This window comes from Malus sylvestris, chromosome 17 (assembly GCF_916048215.2).
Source record: "Malus sylvestris chromosome 17, drMalSylv7.2, whole genome shotgun sequence".
Taxonomy (NCBI): domain Eukaryota; kingdom Viridiplantae; phylum Streptophyta; class Magnoliopsida; order Rosales; family Rosaceae; genus Malus; species Malus sylvestris.
In genome coordinates, this window is record NC_062276.1 from 1,039,016 (window position 1) to 1,059,080 (window position 20,065).

At 40.1% G+C, this 20,065-nt stretch overlaps 3 protein-coding genes and 1 long non-coding RNA gene across 6 annotated transcripts in view; 3 read left to right on the plus strand and 1 right to left on the minus strand.

Annotated features, from left to right (window-relative positions):
- The window catches only part of LOC126612458 (uncharacterized), a 56,140-nt gene extending 44,412 nt beyond the window's left edge, over positions 1–11,728 (plus strand). The window contains exon 2 of the long non-coding RNA XR_007619122.1: positions 11,592–11,728. This is a non-coding gene — a long non-coding RNA (uncharacterized LOC126612458). The remainder of the gene's footprint in view (positions 1–11,591) is intronic.
- On the plus strand, positions 152–4,972 carry LOC126612449 (transcription factor GTE8-like). Of its 2 annotated transcripts, none has more exons than XM_050280858.1 (11): positions 152–456; positions 875–2,111; positions 2,202–2,250; positions 2,349–2,480; positions 2,777–2,835; positions 3,008–3,080; positions 3,669–3,749; positions 3,877–3,992; positions 4,105–4,171; positions 4,372–4,502; positions 4,594–4,972. In XM_050280858.1, the coding sequence occupies exons 2-11, from the start codon at positions 909–911 to the stop codon at positions 4,885–4,887; spliced, it is 2,205 nt and encodes a 734-aa protein (XP_050136815.1). In that variant the 5' UTR covers positions 152–456; positions 875–908; the 3' UTR covers positions 4,888–4,972. The 2 variants fall into 2 exon arrangements, with proteins under 2 accessions (XP_050136815.1, XP_050136816.1); XM_050280859.1 differs by having other exon boundaries at positions 880–2,111.
- Positions 5,656–6,873, plus strand: LOC126612457 (TLC domain-containing protein At5g14285-like). Its single transcript, XM_050280875.1, has one exon. It carries the CDS (start codon positions 5,897–5,899, stop codon positions 6,683–6,685), a length of 789 nt encoding a protein of 262 aa, XP_050136832.1. The 5' UTR covers positions 5,656–5,896; the 3' UTR covers positions 6,686–6,873.
- LOC126612450 (lysine histidine transporter 1-like) lies at positions 9,255–12,449 on the minus strand. 2 transcript variants are annotated; one of them, XM_050280860.1, is made up of 8 exons: positions 12,274–12,449; positions 11,781–11,974; positions 11,016–11,399; positions 10,402–10,795; positions 10,202–10,307; positions 9,887–9,978; positions 9,693–9,761; positions 9,255–9,584 (listed from the first exon to the last, which is right to left on the minus strand). In XM_050280860.1, the coding sequence occupies exons 1-8, from the start codon at positions 12,313–12,315 to the stop codon at positions 9,486–9,488; spliced, it is 1,380 nt and encodes a 459-aa protein (XP_050136817.1). In that variant the 5' UTR covers positions 12,316–12,449; the 3' UTR covers positions 9,255–9,485. The 2 variants fall into 2 exon arrangements, with proteins under 2 accessions (XP_050136817.1, XP_050136818.1); XM_050280861.1 differs by lacking the exon at positions 12,274–12,449 and adding an exon at positions 12,065–12,117.
- Positions 12,450–20,065: the final 7,616 nt, after the last annotated feature.

Here is a 20,065-nt window from a genome sequence, read left to right on the forward strand (position 1 = left end):
TAAAAAAAACGCGCTTAATCAGATCCAACGGTTGAAATACCAAATTTTCTGAATAGTAGGTTTCATCCAAGGGTCGACACGGCGACACCTGTTTTAATAGATAATTAAATCAGAAGGCTTAACAGTCAGGGCAGTCGATATTCTCCCTGTAACTTTTCTTTTTGGTCCTATTATTTTCTTAATTCGTGCGCTTTGCTCTGCGGGAAAGAAAGAAACCTTGCATTCTTCAAGCTCGTCTTCTTCTTCGTCGCCTCGGGCGGGTACGGGTCGCGATCCGGTCACTGTTCAATTCGGGCTTTCTAGGGTTTCACCTCACTCAGCACGCTCCACCCCTCGCAGTTTCTCAGTCTCGTTGCTCTGAAGTTCTCGACCTCGATTTGTGATCGCGCAGAAGATTTCTTGTTTGATCGCAAGAGAGCTTTGGAATTCTAGTGGGCAGCTCAGCGATAGCTACAGGTATTTTTCTAGGGTTTGGGATAACCTTCAATCATGGGAATTTGTGCTTTATATAGTTCAATTTTGTCGAATTAGTTGCTGTTCAAGTTTTTAGGGTTTATATTCAATTTTGTCGAATTCTCACTTCTAGATGTAAAAATTGAGCTCTGGAACTTACCCAAGAATTAATGTTACTGTTGTAAACTTTTTGATGAATGCTTCTTCTTCTTCTTCGGATTTATCGTTCTATTTTTTTATTTTTTTTAAGGTAATTTAAAATGAAGCTCTTCTAAGTTGTGTTCTTCGTATGTGTTTTTTCGTATCGAAAAGTAATCATTTTGGCGGTTAAATTGGAGACGAACTTGAATTATTGCTCCTTCCTATGCAACCTAACGGACCCCTTTTTGTTTAACTGGAAAATCACTGTTCTGGTATAAAGAATAGTGCTAGGAGATTGTTTGGGATATTTGGTGATGGCCAAGAAGAACAAGAACCCGGGAAGGGGAGGGTACTATGGCGGTGCATTTGAGCAGGCTGGTGAATGCTCGGGTAGCTCAGGGAGAATCGACGCAGAAGTTACTGGCTCGGAGGATTCAAGTGCTCCTACGAGGAAAAGTATTAGTTTGAATTCTAGTAACCGCGACAGTTTTCGTGTGCCCATACAAATTCTTCCCTTGTCAAACATGTTGTCATCAGAGAGGAAGGATTTGATACATAGGTTGAGAATGGAACTTGAACAGATACGAATACTTCAGAAAAAAGTTGAAATGCATAAAACCAATGGTGTTGCAGTGTCCTCTTCTAGTGATATCATCAGCAATGGCCAGAATGGGCCGCATGTCGATAGTTTTAGAAAGTCGTCGACATTGACTTCTGTGTCGGGGAAAAAACTGAATCTTGGGGCTCCAAAAGCACAGACACGGAATCCGGAACCTTCTGGGAGGTTTGACTCTACCACTGCTAGTGCGATTCTTATGAAACAATGCGAGGCACTATTGAAACGGTTGATGGCCCATCAATCCAGTTGGCTTTTCAAGGAACCTGTTGATGTGGTGAAGTTGAACATTCCAGATTATTTCACTGTTATCAAACATCCAATGGACTTGGGTACAATAAAGAGCAAGATAGCTTCGGGATCTTATTCATCCCCGTTGGAGTTTGCTGCTGATGTAAGGATGACCTTCACCAATGCTATGACCTACAATCCACCACAAAATAAGGTCTATGCCATGGCTGATACTCTTAGTAAATTTTTTGAAGTCAGGTGGAAAACCATTGAGAAAAAACTGCCGAAGGCTGATTCCCAACCACCGCCAACTAAATCTGGTCCTCGCGAAGGCATGGAAACTTCTAAACCATTGCCCCCCTCAAAAAAGAGGACTATCACGTCAGTGCACAATGAAGTCAAGTCTGAGCCTCCTAAGCGAGTAATGACAACAGAGGAGAAGCTCAATCTGAGCAGAGAACTGGAGTCTTTGCTTGGAGAGATGCCGTTACACATCATTGATTTCTTGAAGGAGCACAGTTCAAATGGAAAGGACACTGGAGAGGATGAGATTGAGATTGATATCGATGTTCTAAGTGATGATACTTTGTTCACCTTACGGAGGCTTTTAAATGAGTATTTGCAAGAGAAACGAAAGAACCATGCAAAGGCTGAACCTTGTTCAATGGAGGTATTAGCTCGACCTCACCTTTTTCCTATTCCTGGAATCAAAGTAGATTAATATATGCCTGAAACATACATTGTTGTCACTATATTGCAGCTTGTCAATGAATCAGGGTTGAGCAATTCATCCATGCAGCCATGTAAAGGTCATATTCTTCTTTATCTACTTGCATATATAAGTGCCGACTTCAGTTTTAGAATGTTTGAAACACTTGGTTCCCCCTTTCACTATATGCATTTGTAGGGAATGATCCGGCTGATGAAGATGTTGATATTGGTGGAAATGAGCCTCCTGTCTCAAGCTATCCTCCTGTGGAGATAGAAATGGATACTGGCCATAAAAGTAGTAAAGCCATCAGCTCAAGCAGCTCCAGTGGTAAGTTGAGTTTGTCAACTTTTTATTTCTCCAATTTCATGCATTAAATTGTATAATTTTTTAGTTTTAATTAGATGGAGAGGAGAAAAAAAAAAAAAATAGAGTAGGGCTTGTTGGAGCAAATATTTTGTTTCTCAAATTCATGCACTAAATTATTTAGTGTTCAAGTTTTGACTTAACTTGAGGCCAACAAATAAATAATTAAATAAAGACTGCATGCTTGCAAAAGAGTCATGATTTTATTTCCTGAGTTTCAAAAACACTAAATAATTTTTTATCTTGTGTATGTTTTACAGATTCAGATTCTAGCAGTTCTTCTGAGAGTGAATGTGATGATGTGAAGGCTGCAAGTCTGGTAAATGAGCATAAGCTGTCTGAAATTTTATGTTAAATACATCAAATCAATTTTTCTGCACCTCTCATGATGGATGGTTTGTGAACTATTGAGTTTGTTTGGTACAATAGTGTATGGGTACTGGGTAGTGGTTTGACTGACGGACCTGACATCATACTTAATTCTTCTTCAGGTACCAGAAACTGTGAGTTCTGGAGCTCATTTAGATGTAAAGACAACAATTGATAATCCCCTCGAAGGAAATCGTGAGTAATTTTTTTAATAAAATCACATTCCTGTTTTCATTCTCTTGGTGTTGCATGAAGTATTTTTGATATACAGTTTCCAGTCCATAAATGAGAAACACAGGGTGGGTCGAAAATATAATACGTAGTTATAGAAGATAATAGGGAATCTTTTGACAATGTCTTGGGCAAGAAATCTAATTTAAACAGGATCATGAATAGAGAGGAAGTACCTTCATGCTTAAATAGACGCGTGTTTGGAAGAGCGTATCATGTTTTGTGTTGCAGATGCATAACATCTGATCATCTATTTTTTAAGAGACATCTGATCATCTATTATTTATAATAAACATGGTTATTTTATTTTTTATTTTTTTTATCTATAATAAACATGATCTCTTATATGCCGCCCTTCGATCATCTATTACAATATTCAGCTTAATGATGGGGATTGAATTTAGTCCGTTTGGGACTCTCAATCATTTTAGTAACCATCTTGGTTGTACTCTAACTAGTGACATGGTTTAGACTTCTCTGAGGTGTGATTGTATTTATGGATTTTGAATTACTTGTTGATGATTAAATTTTCTTATCCATGGGATCTTACAGAGTCTGATAGTGGGTTGGATCAAGTTGAACAAAGTTCCCAGCAGAAGCCAAGTCCTGTTGAGTCAGATTGTTGCCAGCATGGTAAGCCGAAGAGTTTATTTCATTTAAAAGAAAATTAAGTTTAAAAAAAAAAAAAAAAAAAAAAAAAAGTAGCTGTGCTGTTGGTTTTGTGGTAGCATCTCATAGTTCATCTCTAAAAAAAATGTAGGAGACAGTGCTCCCCAAGAGAGGCCAGTCTCCCCCGAGAAGCAGTACAGGGCTGCTCTATTGAAGAATCGTTTTGCTGATACCATTTTAAGAGCACGTGAGAAAACACTTAATCAGGTGGGTTACAAAGTCACGCTACTTGTGTACTTAGTGTGTTTGTATGAAACCATTTTGCAAGTATTTTCTACTCTGGATGTGATCCGGTGCAATTTGATCTGGCTGAGATCAGGGTGATAAAGGAGATCCGGAGAAATTGCGGCGCCAGAGGGAGGAACTTGAACTGCAACGGAAGAAAGGTGGAGATCTTTACGCTTAAACTTTTACTTTTCTGCTTGCATCAATTCCTTTGTTGTGTGCATGTTTTGTATGGGTTTGGTGGCATAAAATTTTGCAACGATCCTTTGATTGCAAACCATGTTCATACATCTCCTATAGTTTAGTAAACTGAAATGTCTGTTCGTATGTATTTGTGTATTTTGTTGCAAAATATGAGCAGAGAAAGCACGGTTACAAGCGGAAGCTAAGGCTGCTGAGGATGCTCGAAGGCGAGCGGAAGCAGAAGCTGCAGCTGAGGCTAAACGGAAGAGGGAGCTTGAGAGAGAAGCAGCAAGGCAGGCATTGCTGCAGGTAAATCGCCAAACCTCCTCATATGTTGCATACATACTACCCCTCTAGTATCTGTGGATCTTTATGGGGAAATTGTTTGCGTTGTGTACAGATGGAAAAGACTGTTGAAATCAACGAGAACTCTCGGTTTCTTAAAGATCTGGAGATGCTTAGAACTGCCCCTGCAGAGCAGCTACCGAGCTCTGTAGACGAAACGAGCCCCGATCACTCGCAGGACGGCTTAGGCGGCTTTAACTTTGGAGGGAGTAACCCGTTGGAACAACTTGGCTTGTACATGAAAGACGATGATGAGGAGGAAGACGCCGAGCCTGTTAGTGTTCCTCCAGGTACTGTAAATGCTTCTCCGAGTCCTGTAAATGATATAGAAGAGGGAGAAATTGATTAAATCGTTTGCTGCTTTTGTACTCATGGACGAAACAAAGAAGTACGAAATAGAATATTTTGATATGAAAAGAGGATTAAAAAAGAAATGTCTGCGTACTTTTGTCGTTGATGCTTTTTTGGGTACCTTACCATCCATCCCTTGATGCCATCCAAAGCCCAGAAAGAACCCTTTTTGTTTTTTTTTTTTTTTCCGGTGACCGTTTCAACGAGGAATTCTACCGTTCGCCGGATCGGAAACAGAGGTGCATGTAAGACTATTTTAGACTCATTGGTATGAGAAATTGAACCCGAATTTGAATTCCCGTTCACATGAGGCCGGTGCTCGACCCTCGCACTTAAAACTATCTCCAAAGACAAAATTTACAAGTTAAAAATATACGTATTTGATTACAGATGTTGTGGTGCAAGTTATAACATCTCTAATGCAAAATTGCAAAGAAAATCAAATTCGACTTTTAAGTATCGAGAACGGTAATTTTGTAGTTTGCATAATGTGATGATTGATGATTAGATGCATCTATTTAAATATGATAGATCACGTGATCTGGCGTTTAATGGTTGGATCACATGATCTGACATTTTATGGTTAGATACATTTTGTAATGATATAAACAAAGAATTCAACCATCAATTACCACATCATCAGATTTACAAAATATAACTCAAGTTGATGTGTCTTTAACATCACCAGTATGAATTGGAGAGGCACTAAGTCAAACAAAGTTTAAAAGCCCCCAATCGTCCTCGTGAACATAACGATTTACCAAATCGCTTCGTACAAATAAACAATAAAATAGAGTTAGCGGTTCAACACCGCACCGAATTTTTATGAACTTTCTCGAACTCGAACGCAGTCAGTCAGTCAGTCTCAGGAGTCGCACTGACACACCCACACCACACCAGTCGTTGTCCCACTCGCCATCCCAAACAACGCAATTCTCTATAAATCAAACCCTCTCTCCGTTTCCCGTAATCTTCGTCAAAGCCCTTTGATTTCGTTTCCATCTCAGATGGAAACCCAAAACCCAATCCACTCCCCGCCGTCGCCGTCGCTGTCGCCGTCGTCATCTCTTCAATTCCCATGCCTCCCCATCTTCTTCCTCATGTTCTCCATCGTCTACCTCATTGCCTACTTCATCGTCTTCCGAACTTGGAGCCCTAAGATCCGACCCGAAGCCTCCAGCTGCCTAATCTCCCTCGCCCACGGCACCCCCGCCGTCGTTCTCTCCACGTACGCCATCCTCTCCGACCCCGCCACCGGATTCGCCGCCCCCAACACCCTTTTCCAGAACTCCGTCCTCGATTACAGCGTCGCCTACTTCCTCACCGATCTCCTCCACTACCTCGTCTTCTTCCCCAGCGACGTCCTCTTCATCGGCCACCACCTCGCCACGCTCTTCGTCTTCCTAACCTGCCGCTACGTCGCCTCCCACGGTGCATTCGCCATTCTCTCCCTCCTGATCCTCGCCGAGGTCACCAGCCTCTGCCAGAACGTCTGGACGCTCGCCAACGCCAGGAGAAGCGACTTGAAGTTTGCAGCTAAGGTGTATGATCTATTGTCTCCTCCTTTTTACATTCTGTATTCGATTGTTCGTGGCTTTGTGGGTCCGTATTTCGTGTACCGAATGGGGGCCTTTTACATCAGCGGCGCCGCCGACGGATTGATTCCGCGGTGGGTTTGGGGTTCCTGGATTGTGGTAGTGATGGCCGCCATTTCTGTCAGCATTTTGTGGATTTCGAATCTCTGGGTCGAATTGTTTAGAGCCAGGACTGGCGAATTGGAAAAGAAAGCTAGATAAAACCCAAGATTTTGGGTTTTGGGGTTTTGTTTTTCACCAATTAGAAATTTGAAATTGAAGATTTGAGCTGTTTCTCAAAGCTTAATAACAATTTGGGTTGTTCTTATTAGTGGTTATATATGTAACAATTTGCAACATGTATTCTTAATCACAGTTTCATAGTCCTTTAATTAAAATGTTTGTTACAATTTGCTGAGCGCAGTGACGTTCTAGGATTTATATAGCCGCTTATTTGGAACATGTATTCTTAATCATAGTTTCATAGTCTCTTCTTTCAAATTTTTGTTACAATTTGCTGGTTTCTGCATAGGTTTGCTTGAATTCACTTCACAAAACGACGTTCTAATCTACTCTAACTTACGAGAAGGGATTTGAACAAGGGGTGAGCACACTATTATGCCTAACTGACATAACCCACGTCTACGTATGCATCAATTATTAGGAAGGAAATGAATACGTTGATACCCTTATCTTCTAGTTGAAGCAGGCCAACCACCAAACCTATTGAATAGGTTGAAGCATTGAAGCAACCCAAAATTTTGACTTTCTTTCTTCAGCAATATTCTTATTCCTCCCAACTGCTTTGGTTATGGTCGAACTTTCGGGCCCTGTTTCGCTGTCATGCTGCATTTTGGTGAGATCGTCGACATTCAACTATGCCAGTACTTGGTTGGCTGTCGACATACCAAAGAAAGAGAGGTGGAAAACCCGATTTTCATATCTTTCGTGGTACTTATTCCTCACAAACTGTACTGGTTTGAGTGCCAAAAGTTTGTTAATTGTAGAAGTGCCAGTCCTTGGCCTGAAGTATGATATTCCGTAAACCTCCGATAGGCGATAGGATCATCAGTAGGACGCCGAGTGTAATGCAAATCTGAAATCGAGGACACCAAATATTATGGAGGTCTGGTTTTACCACCATTGAACGAAAGAAGTTACGTACGTACCCAGTTAATAAACCGAGATAGGCTAAACTTGCGCGGTTTCTTGATGGCAAGCCATATGACACACGGGGAGCTTGAAGAGAGAAATCAAACGGAGACTGAGTGAGTGAGATTTGAACTTGGATTTGACTGCAATTTAAGAGACGGACTTAGGACTTCCATAGTGTGATGCTGGGGAATAAGCAAATCCTCCGAGCAATCCCATGAGGCCACCGAAGAAGGGAAAGGTCATTCCGACGACCATTGTGAACGCTGAAATGCAACACACGAAGAACATCGATTCAGATGATGTAATACACTCAGTAATCACATAACGCCGTCCCAAGAGTGTAGGTCAGTCCGTTATCAAACTTACCAACGTATATATTCCTGGTAACGACCAACACCGCGGTTTCTATCATGTCAAATGCTGGCATTGCAAATAACTGCAATGCAACAAGATTTGTTTAAAATCCGATTGAATGACCAAGTTTACCAAGAGCTGTCGACACCAACTTTGCATACGCGCTGCTGAGGCACCACAATTCAGAAGCCAAGCTTTATGCCAAGGCGTGTTGCCCTAGTTCTTGGTTCCTATCGAACCGCTTTCCAGGAACCCTTTCATGTATCTCAACAATTTGCCATTACGTGAATAAAGCGATCACCTCTGAGAACACCATTACAATTTACAACACATCCAGGACGCCACAGATGAATGAAACAAGCAATTAAAAATTTGTCCGAGGTTTATAGTATAGTTGGTCAAGGCAGTGTGCTTGCTGAATGTACCATCCGAGATAAGGACACAGGCTGAACGTACCATCCGAGATTGGACATGGCAAAGGGAAGACTTAGGACACCAGCTCCAACCATGGAGTTGACATTGTGGAAAGTTGAGTACGTACCACCATTTTGCGTTCCTTGAAGAAGTAATTGGAAGCCAATCATATATTGCCTTCCGCCTCCTTATCTTTTCCTCATCAATGATTGCTTCTCTCGTTTCTCGTCCACCAGCGATTGAGTACACAATTCCTAAACAAAATTGATTCACAAGCCAAATGTATGTCACCCAAATGAATCAAAATCAGAGAGAGAGAGAGAGAGAGAGAGACTTACATTGCTGGGGATGGAAGAATTTTAGGGTCGGAGCTTGAACTCCCATTGCTGCAGAGAACAGATAAGGCTTTGGCTTCGAGTCTAGCAGGAATTGAAGAATTTTTGTTTGCTAGTTTTGTCCAACGAATAAGCCATTCGGCCATAGTTGATTTTTTTGAGCTCACTTGATGTTGATATTTTTTTTTGTTTGCTTTGGTGCCGGAAATTATTCTTGGGCAAAAAAGATAGTTCAATTGATGTGTGTGTATTGTACGATGCCATTGTTGATTGAATGCTATAAGAAAACCTGACTAGTTATAACCACGGCTATTAATTGCACAGAATAAAGTACAATGTAGGCCTATCGCAGAAGATTGAGAGACTCGAGAACATAATGGCGGAAAAATGCAAGTTTCTTTGCATGCTTTTGGGTTTAAGGTTTGGATAGATTTTAGTTTTACATGGCTGAAAGTTTATATATATTAGCTTTCAAGATGTCACAAGAGTCATGTCCCAATGTAACATTGTTCTTCTCACCAGTGTCCAGCAAATATATGCAATCCACTAAAGTGATATCTCTATTTCATTGGTGCTGAATATAAATGAATCAAGGTTCTGAGTTTATGCATACACATACTGACATACAACACAAAAATACACACCGAGATGACTTGTTACATAAGTTTTTCTTTTGGTACTTATTCGTAACTTATGCTTGCATTTCCATATCTACTGCATTGAACTTCAGGGCAAAGTACTTGTGTTTGTGCCAAGTTTGTTACTTATTTGTAGAATTTGTAGGTACTGGCTTGAATTATGATACTCCTCAACCCTCCAATAGGTGATAGAGTCATCAGCATGACGCCGAGAGTAATGCAAATCTGCAATTTAAGGAAGCCGATTTAGAAATGAAGATGGTTATGGAAAGAGTGATGTTATTAGCACTCCGAAAAAACATGTAAGAATAGAATATGAACAAACACACGTACCCAGTTAATAATCCAAGATAGGCTCCACCTGCGCGGTTTCTTGATGGCAAGCCACATAACGCAAGGGAGCTAAAGAATGAAATCAGATGGAGATCGTGAATCAGTGAATGAATAGGTTAGGTTAGACTATACTATCGCTTGAACAAAGGAAAAGTAAAACTTTTTTACTGCAAAGAAAGAGATTAAGGACTTACAAAGTATGTTGTCGGGGAAAATGCAAATCCTCCAAAGAATCCTAGAAGACCACCGAAGAAGGGGAAAGTAATGGCGACGAACATTGTGAAGGCTGAAAACAATCACACACGATCAAATCATATATTCAATATTGTTTGGGAAACGACAAACGTAACACCTTTTCCCCCTTTTGCACGCCATGTATATCACTTTTTCCTTATTCTCCTTTAATTTGTTCAATCTAAAGATCATAAATAAATAAATACGGTGTGCATGGAGAGAAAAGAGTCAAGTTATGGCGGTCACTCTACTCGATGAGGACCTGAACTACTTACCAACATAGATATTCCGGGAAACAAAGCGGAGGATTAGGGTAGGCCTGAAGTGCAGTTTCTTCACCAACAAGGTCTCTATCATGTCAAATACTGGCATTGCATATAGCTGCATTGCAATAAGGTAACACAGCAAAACCAAGAATATTTGATTAAAATCCAATTGAAATTTACCAAGATCAAATATTCTAGTAAAAATTTACCTGATAACTTCCAATGACATGGACGACAACAAACATGTTTGCAGTTATGATGAGCCACTCAGGTTTCTCTAACGAGATGAGGATATTGTCCTCCACTGCGTTCCCAAAAGTGTAATATCCAATGAGAGCCACTGGAAAGTAGCACAAGGCCACGACGAGGTAGGCGAACACAACTCCTCTCCACATAGGCTTCTTCGATGGCTTTTCGGGCGTCGAAGGGATTGTTGCTTGGATCTCCAAAACCACATTGTGGCCTGCATAGGCAAAAGCTACGTCCCCCAAGGCAGTGAAGAAGTTGAAGACTGTTCCTGGAGTGCTACTGGCTTTATACCCGTATGCTACATCCGGCTGAACACCCTTGTGGAGGGAAGCAGTCCATGCAATAGTAGAGTAACTGAAATCAAAATCAAGAGAGAATGAGTTTAAGAATCTCTGTGCTTCCCATAGTTCTACTTTCATTGTTGTATACTCAATTACATGCGCGGAACATGGGAGGATAGACAAATTCGTGTTGAGAATACTGATTTGCATTCCAAAGTACTTGCCCAGCGCGTACGTGACACTATTTGACAGAAAATTCAGCTAACTCAATACTTTTTAAATTAATGATGTACCTTAATGACATGACTGCTGCAGCTAACGAAACGCCGGAGATGGAGTTGAAGTTGGGGAGATGGGCGAGGACAAAATGACAGGAGGCAAAGATCATTATGAAGTAGGTGAGTTTGATCGGATCCTTGTCTTTCTTCACCGTCTTGTAAACTTTCTGCAGCGAGTTTCCCCCCGTGACCATATACACAATGTCCACACCAACTTCACATATGAGCTGTTGGGGCACCACAATCCAAAGCCCTAGCTTTTCACCAAAGGCATGTTGCCCTAGCTCATGGTACCTATCAAACCTCTTTCCGGGAACCATCTCATGCATCTCAACCATTTGCCATAAAGTGAATAGAGTGATCACCCAAGATAGTACAAGAATCACACAACCAGGACCCCTGAAAAATTAAATAAGCAATTAAAACCTTATCAGTCAGTTAGGCTAGTTGGCCAGGACAGTGTGTGCCTACTCTTGCATCTGAATTTGAAATTCTTTCCCGTAGATTATAATAGTTTGAAATATCATTAAAAAACAAGGCCAATGACTTTAAAACTCATATTTTAGCTTCCTGCAGCACTTCTGTAAAAAGGTCGTACCCAGTGCACAAGGCTCCCGCTTTACGCAGGGTCTGGGAGAGGTGAATGTCGGCTAGCCTTACCCCCATTTATGGAGAGGCTGCTCCCAAGTCTCGAACCCGAGACCTACCGCTTATGGGCGAAGGCACTTGTCATCGCACCAAGTGCGACCTCTAAAAGGGGAATGAGAAAAGTTGACATACCATCCGAGATTGGACATGGCAAAGGGAAGACTTAAGACGCCGGCTCCAACCATGGCGGTGACATTGTGGAAAGTTGAGTACCACCATTTTGCATTCCTTGAACCAGTGATTGGAAGCCACTCATCTATTTCCTTCTGCCTCCGTAGCTTATCTTCACCAATAATCTGTGATTGCTTGTTCCATTTCTCGTCCACCTGCGATTCAGTACACAATTCCAGAATTCTTAGAAAAATTAATTCACAAGCAGAAAATGATCCAAATGAATCAAAATCTAGTCTAATTACCTATGAGCATGTTCCAATAGGTTAGGTAAACCAGTTGGCAATAAGGAGAGTTTTCCCACTCGAAAAGTTAAGAAACCTTGCATAGGCTTATATGGGGTTGAGTCACTCCATTATTACCAACTAATTTTAGGTTAAACCTCAACTTCTTTAGGCGTGTGCGAGTAGCTATGGGGAGAGAGAGAGAGAGAGAGAGAGAGAGAGAGGCTTACATTGCTTGGGACAGAAGAACTTTGGTCGGTTGTATCTCCCATTGCTAGCTGCAGAGAGTAGTAGCTAAGGCTTTGGCTTCAAATCTTGCGGGAAATTGAGAATGCAAAATAAACATAAATGGGAAAGATGAAACGTATTATTTGTCGGAGGTGACAAGAATGTGAAGGTCCAGGAAACTCCGCCCACAATAGTTCGAGCTAATTTGAAATTGATATATTTGTTTGCTAGTTTTTTTCTAAGGAATTTATTCGGCCTGCACGCCAAGTTTCATCCAAATGCTAAATATCTAATTTAAAGTAATTATAGAATTACAATCTTATATGATATACTTGTTTTTTTTTGGTGGGAAAAGAAAATGACCTCCTTAAATATTTATATTATGAACATATTAATGCTTCTTTCTGCATTATTGACAAGTTGATGCAGGATTATATATGATTATATATATATTGGATACATATTTTGACACACGTTTTTGTTACTCCTATTTCATAATTTTTTTCAAGGATCTGAATGGTCTATATTGCAATTCATCATTTATAGATTATCTTTACGTAAAATTAGACAAATTCAAGATCATTAAGACATTAATTTGTAGTGAAAAAAATAGACAAATACGGTTCTATGAAGAAATACTAAATTTAATAAAATTGTCATATGACTTCAGATTTGAGAGAATTTTGGTAGACATAATATTTGAGGGATGACTAAAAGATAGATGGTTGGATCATTGAAATATATTACGGAGTGAGCCCACTAAATGTGTGTTAAAAATGTGTGTCCCCGCATCCTAACTTGTTTATATATATATATATATATATATATATATATATATATATATTATGTATTTAGTTTTTTTTAGGAAAATAAAATGTGTTTCAAGTCTTGGCTTGAGGTAAGTTTTCAATAGACCGTATTACCAAGCAGTTAAGTTTTATAAGTTTATATCCATTAGATGACAAGTAAGCAAAACAATATTTCCTCAATTGAATTATGATTGTTCATTTTTAGTACTACTAAGTAGTAAGGGCTTTTGAAGAAAAATTGCTTGGCTTAGTCAATTACGTTTGATTAGTTGGTTAATTAGGTGCTAATATAGCTATAGTAGTCTCCTACTTTGTTGCAAGATTAGTTGTAGCACAAGTTAGTTTATGACTTGCACTTGTTTCTCTTATTTAGTTATATGTGGCATCTATAATCATCATAATATTATTGTATCAAATCGAAAATACTCAAAAGTATGGGAGATAGATTTGCATGGAACAGAGATAAGTTAAAGTGACAATGTTTTAAATTAATCACATGTGAGAAATTTAAATCACATGGTGTCGTATTATTGATCTAAGATGTTATGGAGATGTCTAAGGGTTGTAAGTAAGTCTTTCTTATAGTGAGGGAAGCAGATTGATACTTCAATTGCATCATATCAAGATTATCTTGATTATTTATTATCAGTATAGTGAGACAATGCTGACAACATGATAAATTGATAATGGATGATATAATGCGACTATTTACGAAATTAGAAAAGGTCACTATAAAAAGGAAAGTGATAAAATGAGTCAACTGACAAACAACACAAAACATAAGTTACAGGGCAAGAAGAGTTTGAATGAGTCCGAAAGGTAAATTCTCAAGGTTTTTGGGGAATCATGACTCATGCATTGTTTGTCTGCCTGTAAGTAAAACATCGTCATTTCATATAAGTCATTCTCCGTCACATTGGGACAAGAGATTATAGTGTGCATATGAAGGGGAAACTGGCCTGCTTTGTTTGTATGGATGCACACTGCTGCTTCATTTGTTTATTGTACAAGATACAAAAAATTGGAAACCTCAGTTGTCACAGATATTCACAATGTTGCTTGCTGCCATTGACTTGAATCGTTGTACACTGCCTATAGGCCTTTTGTTGTCCGTGAAAGAGCCGAACCTAAATTAACTGTCAGATACTATTTCTTCCTTTCTTTTTTTAAAGAAAAAAACTCCTTATAGTTACAGCTGCATATCTATCTCATATACATAAACATAATCGACCTACCTGCCACTTGGGGAACGATGATATCTTCAAAGAAAAGTTGCAAAGGCCAAGCTGGGCAAAATTGTTAGCTAGTATTTTTCCTTTTTTTTTTTTTGGAGTGTCCCCTAATCGGGCATAATAACAGTCGAGTTCAGAGGTTTTTCTTAAGACCAGTGATTTACGTGTTTTTTAAATATGAAATAGAATTTTGAAGAGCTTGTCAATGAAGAACTCCGGTTACTGATAATTTGGATATACGTCACATTATAACACTACAACACAACAATTCAGAAATTTCAAACCATCGTTAATAAATATATGAGAAAATGTATTGCACACCAAAGAGATTAAATTAACACCAAGCTACATAAGTAAAAAATGTAGTTCCCAAATGCTCTTTTCCTAAGCCCTATTAAGAGTAGTGCTAATTACACAAAAAACTAGATTTGTTCTCATGTATTTAGGATTTGATCAATCTTTATTAGAGAGATCAATTAAGAATGCAGAAAAACAAACACAAAAGAAAAAAAAAGAGAGATGATATTATACATATACTAGGGAGTTTTAACGAAAAACCCGCGATACTGTTCACTTTAATGAAATGATGGATTTGCCCCTGTTTGATTTGTGTAATTTCATCTTTGCCAAAAGCTTCTAATTCATCCTATATTTCATTTTTTTTATCTGGTAAATTTTTTATGGATTTATGTCTTTTTTTTTGTGTGAATTCGAACTCGAATAGGTATTACGGAATTAGAAGCAAAAAGTTGATGAATTTTTTTTTTTCGGTGTTTATGTTGGTCATCTGGATGAAAACTCTCCCCATAGGTCCAGAATCCTCTCAACCTTTTGTCCATTTTCTCGATTTATCTCTCTCTCTCGCAGAAGGTTTTTGCCGATAAAGGAACAAAAAGATATACCCCTTCAGTCGTCTCAATTAAACCCTCAGGATTTTTAGTTTGGTGAAAAGGGTTTTGTTCGTAAGCCCTTCATCCGTCGAAGTACGGCGAGTTCTCACTATGTTTTTCATTGGCTGCAATCTTGAAGTAAGCGTTTTTCACTTGCAGATGAGGTCATTTTCTTGGTTCCAAAGAACAAACACATGCTTTCAAAAAAAAAAAAAAAAAAAAAAAAAAAAAAAAAAAAAAAAAAAAACAAACACACAAGCTTTATAGCTGGAGGGGGAATGATAATATTATTACTGCAAGTCTGGAACGACGGTAGTGATTGTAAATGTAACTAAATCTATGAATTTGTATACAGAAATTCTAGAGAGAGATAACAACTTAGAGAGAAGAGAGAGAGAAAATGAATGTTCTTGATATATAATGCCTAAGTAATACAAGAGGTTGAGATATTTATACACTTACAACAACAAGGCTAACTGCCTTAACTAACACATCTTCTAATCTAATTACAAATGTCATCATCCTATACATCAATTTCTATACTCTATCATCCCCCCGCAAACTCATGCTGGGATGCACGAAGCATGAGATTGGTACAGTGAGTATGAAATAAAGGAGAACTCAAGCCTTTAGTCAGAATGTCAGCAAACTGCTCTTTGGACGACACAAACTGCACAGAGAGTTGTTTCTTTGCAACTCGTTCCCTCACAAAATGAACATCAATCTCAATGTGCTTAGTGCATTGATGTTGAACTGGATTAAAAGACAACGCAATGGCAGACAGATTATCACAAAACAAAACAAGTGTAGAGGGTAAAGGAACCTGCAAGAAAACTAACAGTTGCTGGATCCAGTCCAATTCTGCAGATATGGATGACAGGGCACGGTATTCGGCCTCTGTAGAAGATCGTGAGACTGTCAGTTGCTTCTTGGATGACCAGGAAATAGGATTATTCCCTAAAAACACAACCAAGCCAGTAGTCGACCATCTGTCATTAGGGTCCCCTACCTAGTCAGCATCACTAAAGGCCTTTAATTGAAGCGATCCTCTATAATAACAGATGCCATGATGAAGGGTTCCTTTTAAGTACCTCAAGATTCGTTTAACTGCTGTAAAGTGGGCAACCATAGGTGATTGCATGAACTGAGCCACTTGATGGACAGAGAATGCTATATCAGGCCTTGTAAACGTAAGGTACTGTGAAGCACCTACCACACTTCTGTACAAAGTAAGATTGGTATATGGATCACCATCATCCTTAAGAAGTCTGTTATACGGCAAACAAGGAGTGTCACAAGGTTTTGCATCTAGCATCTCTGTTTTGGTGAGAAGATCCAACACATATTTCGATTGAGACAAGAATAAACCAGTTGCAGTTCTTGAAATTTGAATGCCAAGAAAGAAATGCAAATCCCCTAAATCCTTGATGTCAAACTCAGTTGTTAATGCAGTAATAACCTGTTGTATTGATGCAGATGCACTCCCTGTGATGATAATATCATCCACATAGAATAGGAGAATGACAATACCAGAATCAACCTTTTTTACAAACAAAGAGGAATCCGAATAAGTGTTTTGGAACCCCAAGTGAGGCAGGAATTTTGTGAATCTATCATTCCAAGCTCTGGGAGCTTGCTTGAGTCCATATAGTGATTTGTGTAGTTTGCAAACTAGATGAGGATGATTAGCATCTTCAAACCCAGGAGGCTGTGTAACACCCGCCCCCACTTATAAAATTATATGTGTGTAATATTCCCTAAATATTATAAATCTATCAATTTTACCCTTTTTGGACTACCCTATCAGGATCTAAGCTTTGGATCCTTCTTTCTTTTCAAACTGCCACGTGGCAGCTCCCTAGCAATTTCCCTGTCTTCTCTCTCTGTCCCCCCCCTCCGTGACTCCTTCTTTCTCTTCTTCTTTTTCTGTTTTCTTTTCTTTCTTCTGTCTGTCTCTGTCCCTCCCGACTCTATCTCTTTCTCTCGTCTCTCTCTCTCATAGCTCCCTCATCTCTCTTCTCTGCAGCAACCCGCACGCACGCACCCGTCTCCCCCGCGCGAAGAAGACCCATCTCCTTCTTCTCTCTCCCTCTGTCCCGTGCTGCGAGCCCAGAAACCGGAGAGGAACTCCGGCGAAACCTTTATTTTTCCCGGTTGGGTAAGCTCCAAACCTTCACTTTTTCGTCCTAAGATCTGGTGAATGAGTTTTAATGGAGGTTATTTTGTGATTTTTCGAGGTTTTTAGGACGAATCGAAGCCGGGTGTAAGCACACCCAACTCCGGCGATCCCGAGGGTGTCGGGGCTTTTTCCGGCTATCTCCGGTCGTTCCACGACGAAAGGAAGGTATAAAAACACTCCCTTCGTCTTGCTCTTCGTTTTGGTACCTAGATCGGACTTTAGGATGGTGTGTGGTAGTTGGCCGGAGCTGTGAAGCTCCGGTGGTGGTGCTCCGGTGAGGCCAGGCCTCCCAGGCCGGTTTCGAATAGCAGGCGGGCCTTAGGCCCGTGTGGTGAGGCCAGCCCAATCCAACCCATTTCCTTTTAATTGTTTAAATTAATTGCTGTTATAGATTAAGGCCCTTGGGCCGGTTATGTTTAGGGCATTAGGCTCGTGTGTGTAGCCCAAGCAGATTAGGCCTTGGGCCAATCTGAGTTGGGTTTTCAACCCAAAACCTTTAAGGCCTTTCGGCCCAACCCAAATTCAAAGCCCAGTGGACTTTGACCTCTGACCAGTTGACTGTTGACTGTTGACTTGGTCAACGGTCAACGTTGACTCGGTCAACGGTCAGAGTTGACTTTGACGTTGACTTTGACTTTGACCGGTCAACGGTCAACGTTGACTTTTTGAGTTGACTTTTCGGGGTTTCGTTCAGGACCTCTTCTAGGCTAATTTCGACGTCCTGGACCCGTTTTTGAAGTCCGTTTTCCCAAATTCAATCGTTTGAATAGAGTTTGACCTAAGGTACTCCTTTATGTGAATAGGTGCAATTATTAACGGTGATTCTGTTATACCTTCTTGGTATAGCTTTGCACCGTCGGTGTACGGTGAGTGGACCCCTTCAAAATCATGTTTTAACAATAGAAATGCATACATGAAAAGCATGATTTAATACTTATGTTTTACGAAGTACTTATGAGATATATGCTTACTGAGGCTAGATTGAATTATTACTATTTTTTCTATAACCCATGTTCTTATAGAATATCCGATGGATGACGATATGATATTAGAACATGTTTAGAACACCTCTTTGTAGTATAGATGATGGATGACTTTATACTACGAAGTTGTTTTTCAATATGTTTATGCTCAATGGTTTTGTACTTACCTAGTGGTCCTTTCCGCTACGGGACGTAGGGATAGATTCCGGTCCGTCCCGGGCGACGGTTTGGTGTTGGCATAGGGCCTGGAGTGTGTTTCCTCTGGCTATTTAGCACAGAGACGGGGAGCCGGCATGGGGCCTGTAGTGTATTTTCCTCTGATTGTCTGTTCAGAGACGGGGAGCCGGCATGGGGCCTGCAGGTTATCGGACAATTCACTAGTGTTTATTACTTATACAAGTTATGAATTTGAGATATTGCACAGCATGCTAGGTTTCGGAAAATCTATTTTGATCATGATATATATGTTTTCATAAAACCTGGGGGTTAGTATGTTGATAACTGTTTTATTATATTTATATCAAATTGGTCCACTCATGTTTGTTTTGCGCCCCCTTCAGGACCTACGAACGAGGATTACGATATAAGCTACGAGGCATTTCCCTACCAGTGATCCAGTGCTATACTTCTTCTGCTTCGACATCTTTTGTAATATAGCACATCTCTATCTTATATTCTGTTTGTACTCTGTAATAGACGTATGCTCTGACATTTTGCGTGGATCCTAATGTTGTTAATTAGAAGTTGATTTGGTAGTATTATTGTGGCTAGTCTTGCTGCCTGTTTTAGCTTATTTATGAGTTTTTACTTAAATTAATGGCTTTCGTCACCCTTTGGGTGTCGGCCAGCACGTGATCATCCCGATGTCACGAGGACATCAGGATCGGGGCGTGTCAGATTGGTATCAGAGCATGATTCATTCAGAGCATACTTAGGATTCTTTTCCACCATTTGGTAATTATAATTCCCCTTATATCCTTAATTTTCTGTTGTTCTAAATCTTTCTTGTTTCTTATCAGAATTATGGATCCCGCTGGTGGGCATGTACCTCGTCGAGCTCGTTCTGGTTTAGGGGGAGGACTTGAGCAATTGGCTAATGTTTTGCGAACTGCCCTTACTGGTAGATCATCGAATCGCACCTATATTGAGATTGCTACCAGTCATGGTATTCCAGAGCTTAAGGTAGTGGGAGCCTGTCCGGAGGCTGAGGAATGGTTAGAACAGGTGGAAGATACTCTGGAGGGTATGAGATGTCCACCAGGTGAGTGGGCGGAGACTGCTGGGTTTTTTCTTAAGGGTCCTGCAAAGATTTGGTGGAAAGGAGTGAAGCATTCTCGTCCACGAGGCACTTCGATGTCTTGGGTGGCATTCCGGAAAGCTTTCAGTGCACATTTTCTGAGTCCCAGTTATCAATTGAGAATGAGACAACAATTTCTGGAGTTTCGTCAAGGCGATCTGAGTATCACAGAGATGGATAATACTTTTCGACGCCTGTCGAGACACCATCCGGTGACTTATGATAACCCGAGTGAGAAGATGGTTCAGTTGCTGGTTTGTTTGAACCCTGATTATCGTGAACGAGTGGCAGCCATAAGGCACAGAAGTTATGAGGAAATGATTGAGACTTGTTTGAGGATTGAACAATCTAGGTGGGAGACTCAGCACCAGGAGGAGCAGACGCAGTATCTGGAACCACCCAGA

Excerpts from the sequence above, each read along its gene's own strand:
- LOC126612449 (XM_050280858.1), top strand. The coding sequence starts at position 909 with ATGGCCAAGAAGAACAAGAACCCGGGAAGGGGAGGGTACTATGGCGGT. Across the intron at positions 2,481-2,776 it reads CAGCTCAAGCAGCTCCAGTG|ATTCAGATTCTAGCAGTTCT; the intron begins GTAAGTTGAGTT and ends TATGTTTTACAG. Across the intron at positions 3,750-3,876 it reads GTCAGATTGTTGCCAGCATG|GAGACAGTGCTCCCCAAGAG; the intron begins GTAAGCCGAAGA and ends AAAAAAATGTAG.
- LOC126612450 (XM_050280860.1), bottom strand. The coding sequence starts at position 12,315 with ATGGGAGATACAACCGACCAAAGTTCTTCTGTCCCAAGCAAT. Across the intron at positions 9,979-10,201 it reads TTCCCGGAATATCTATGTTG|CCTTCACAATGTTCGTCGCC; the intron begins GTAAGTAGTTCA and ends GATTGTTTTCAG. Across the intron at positions 9,585-9,692 it reads TATCTTGGATTATTAACTGG|ATTTGCATTACTCTCGGCGT; the intron begins GTACGTGTGTTT and ends CTTAAATTGCAG.
- LOC126612457 (XM_050280875.1), top strand. The coding sequence starts at position 5,897 with ATGGAAACCCAAAACCCAATCCACTCCCCGCCGTCGCCGTCGCTGTCG.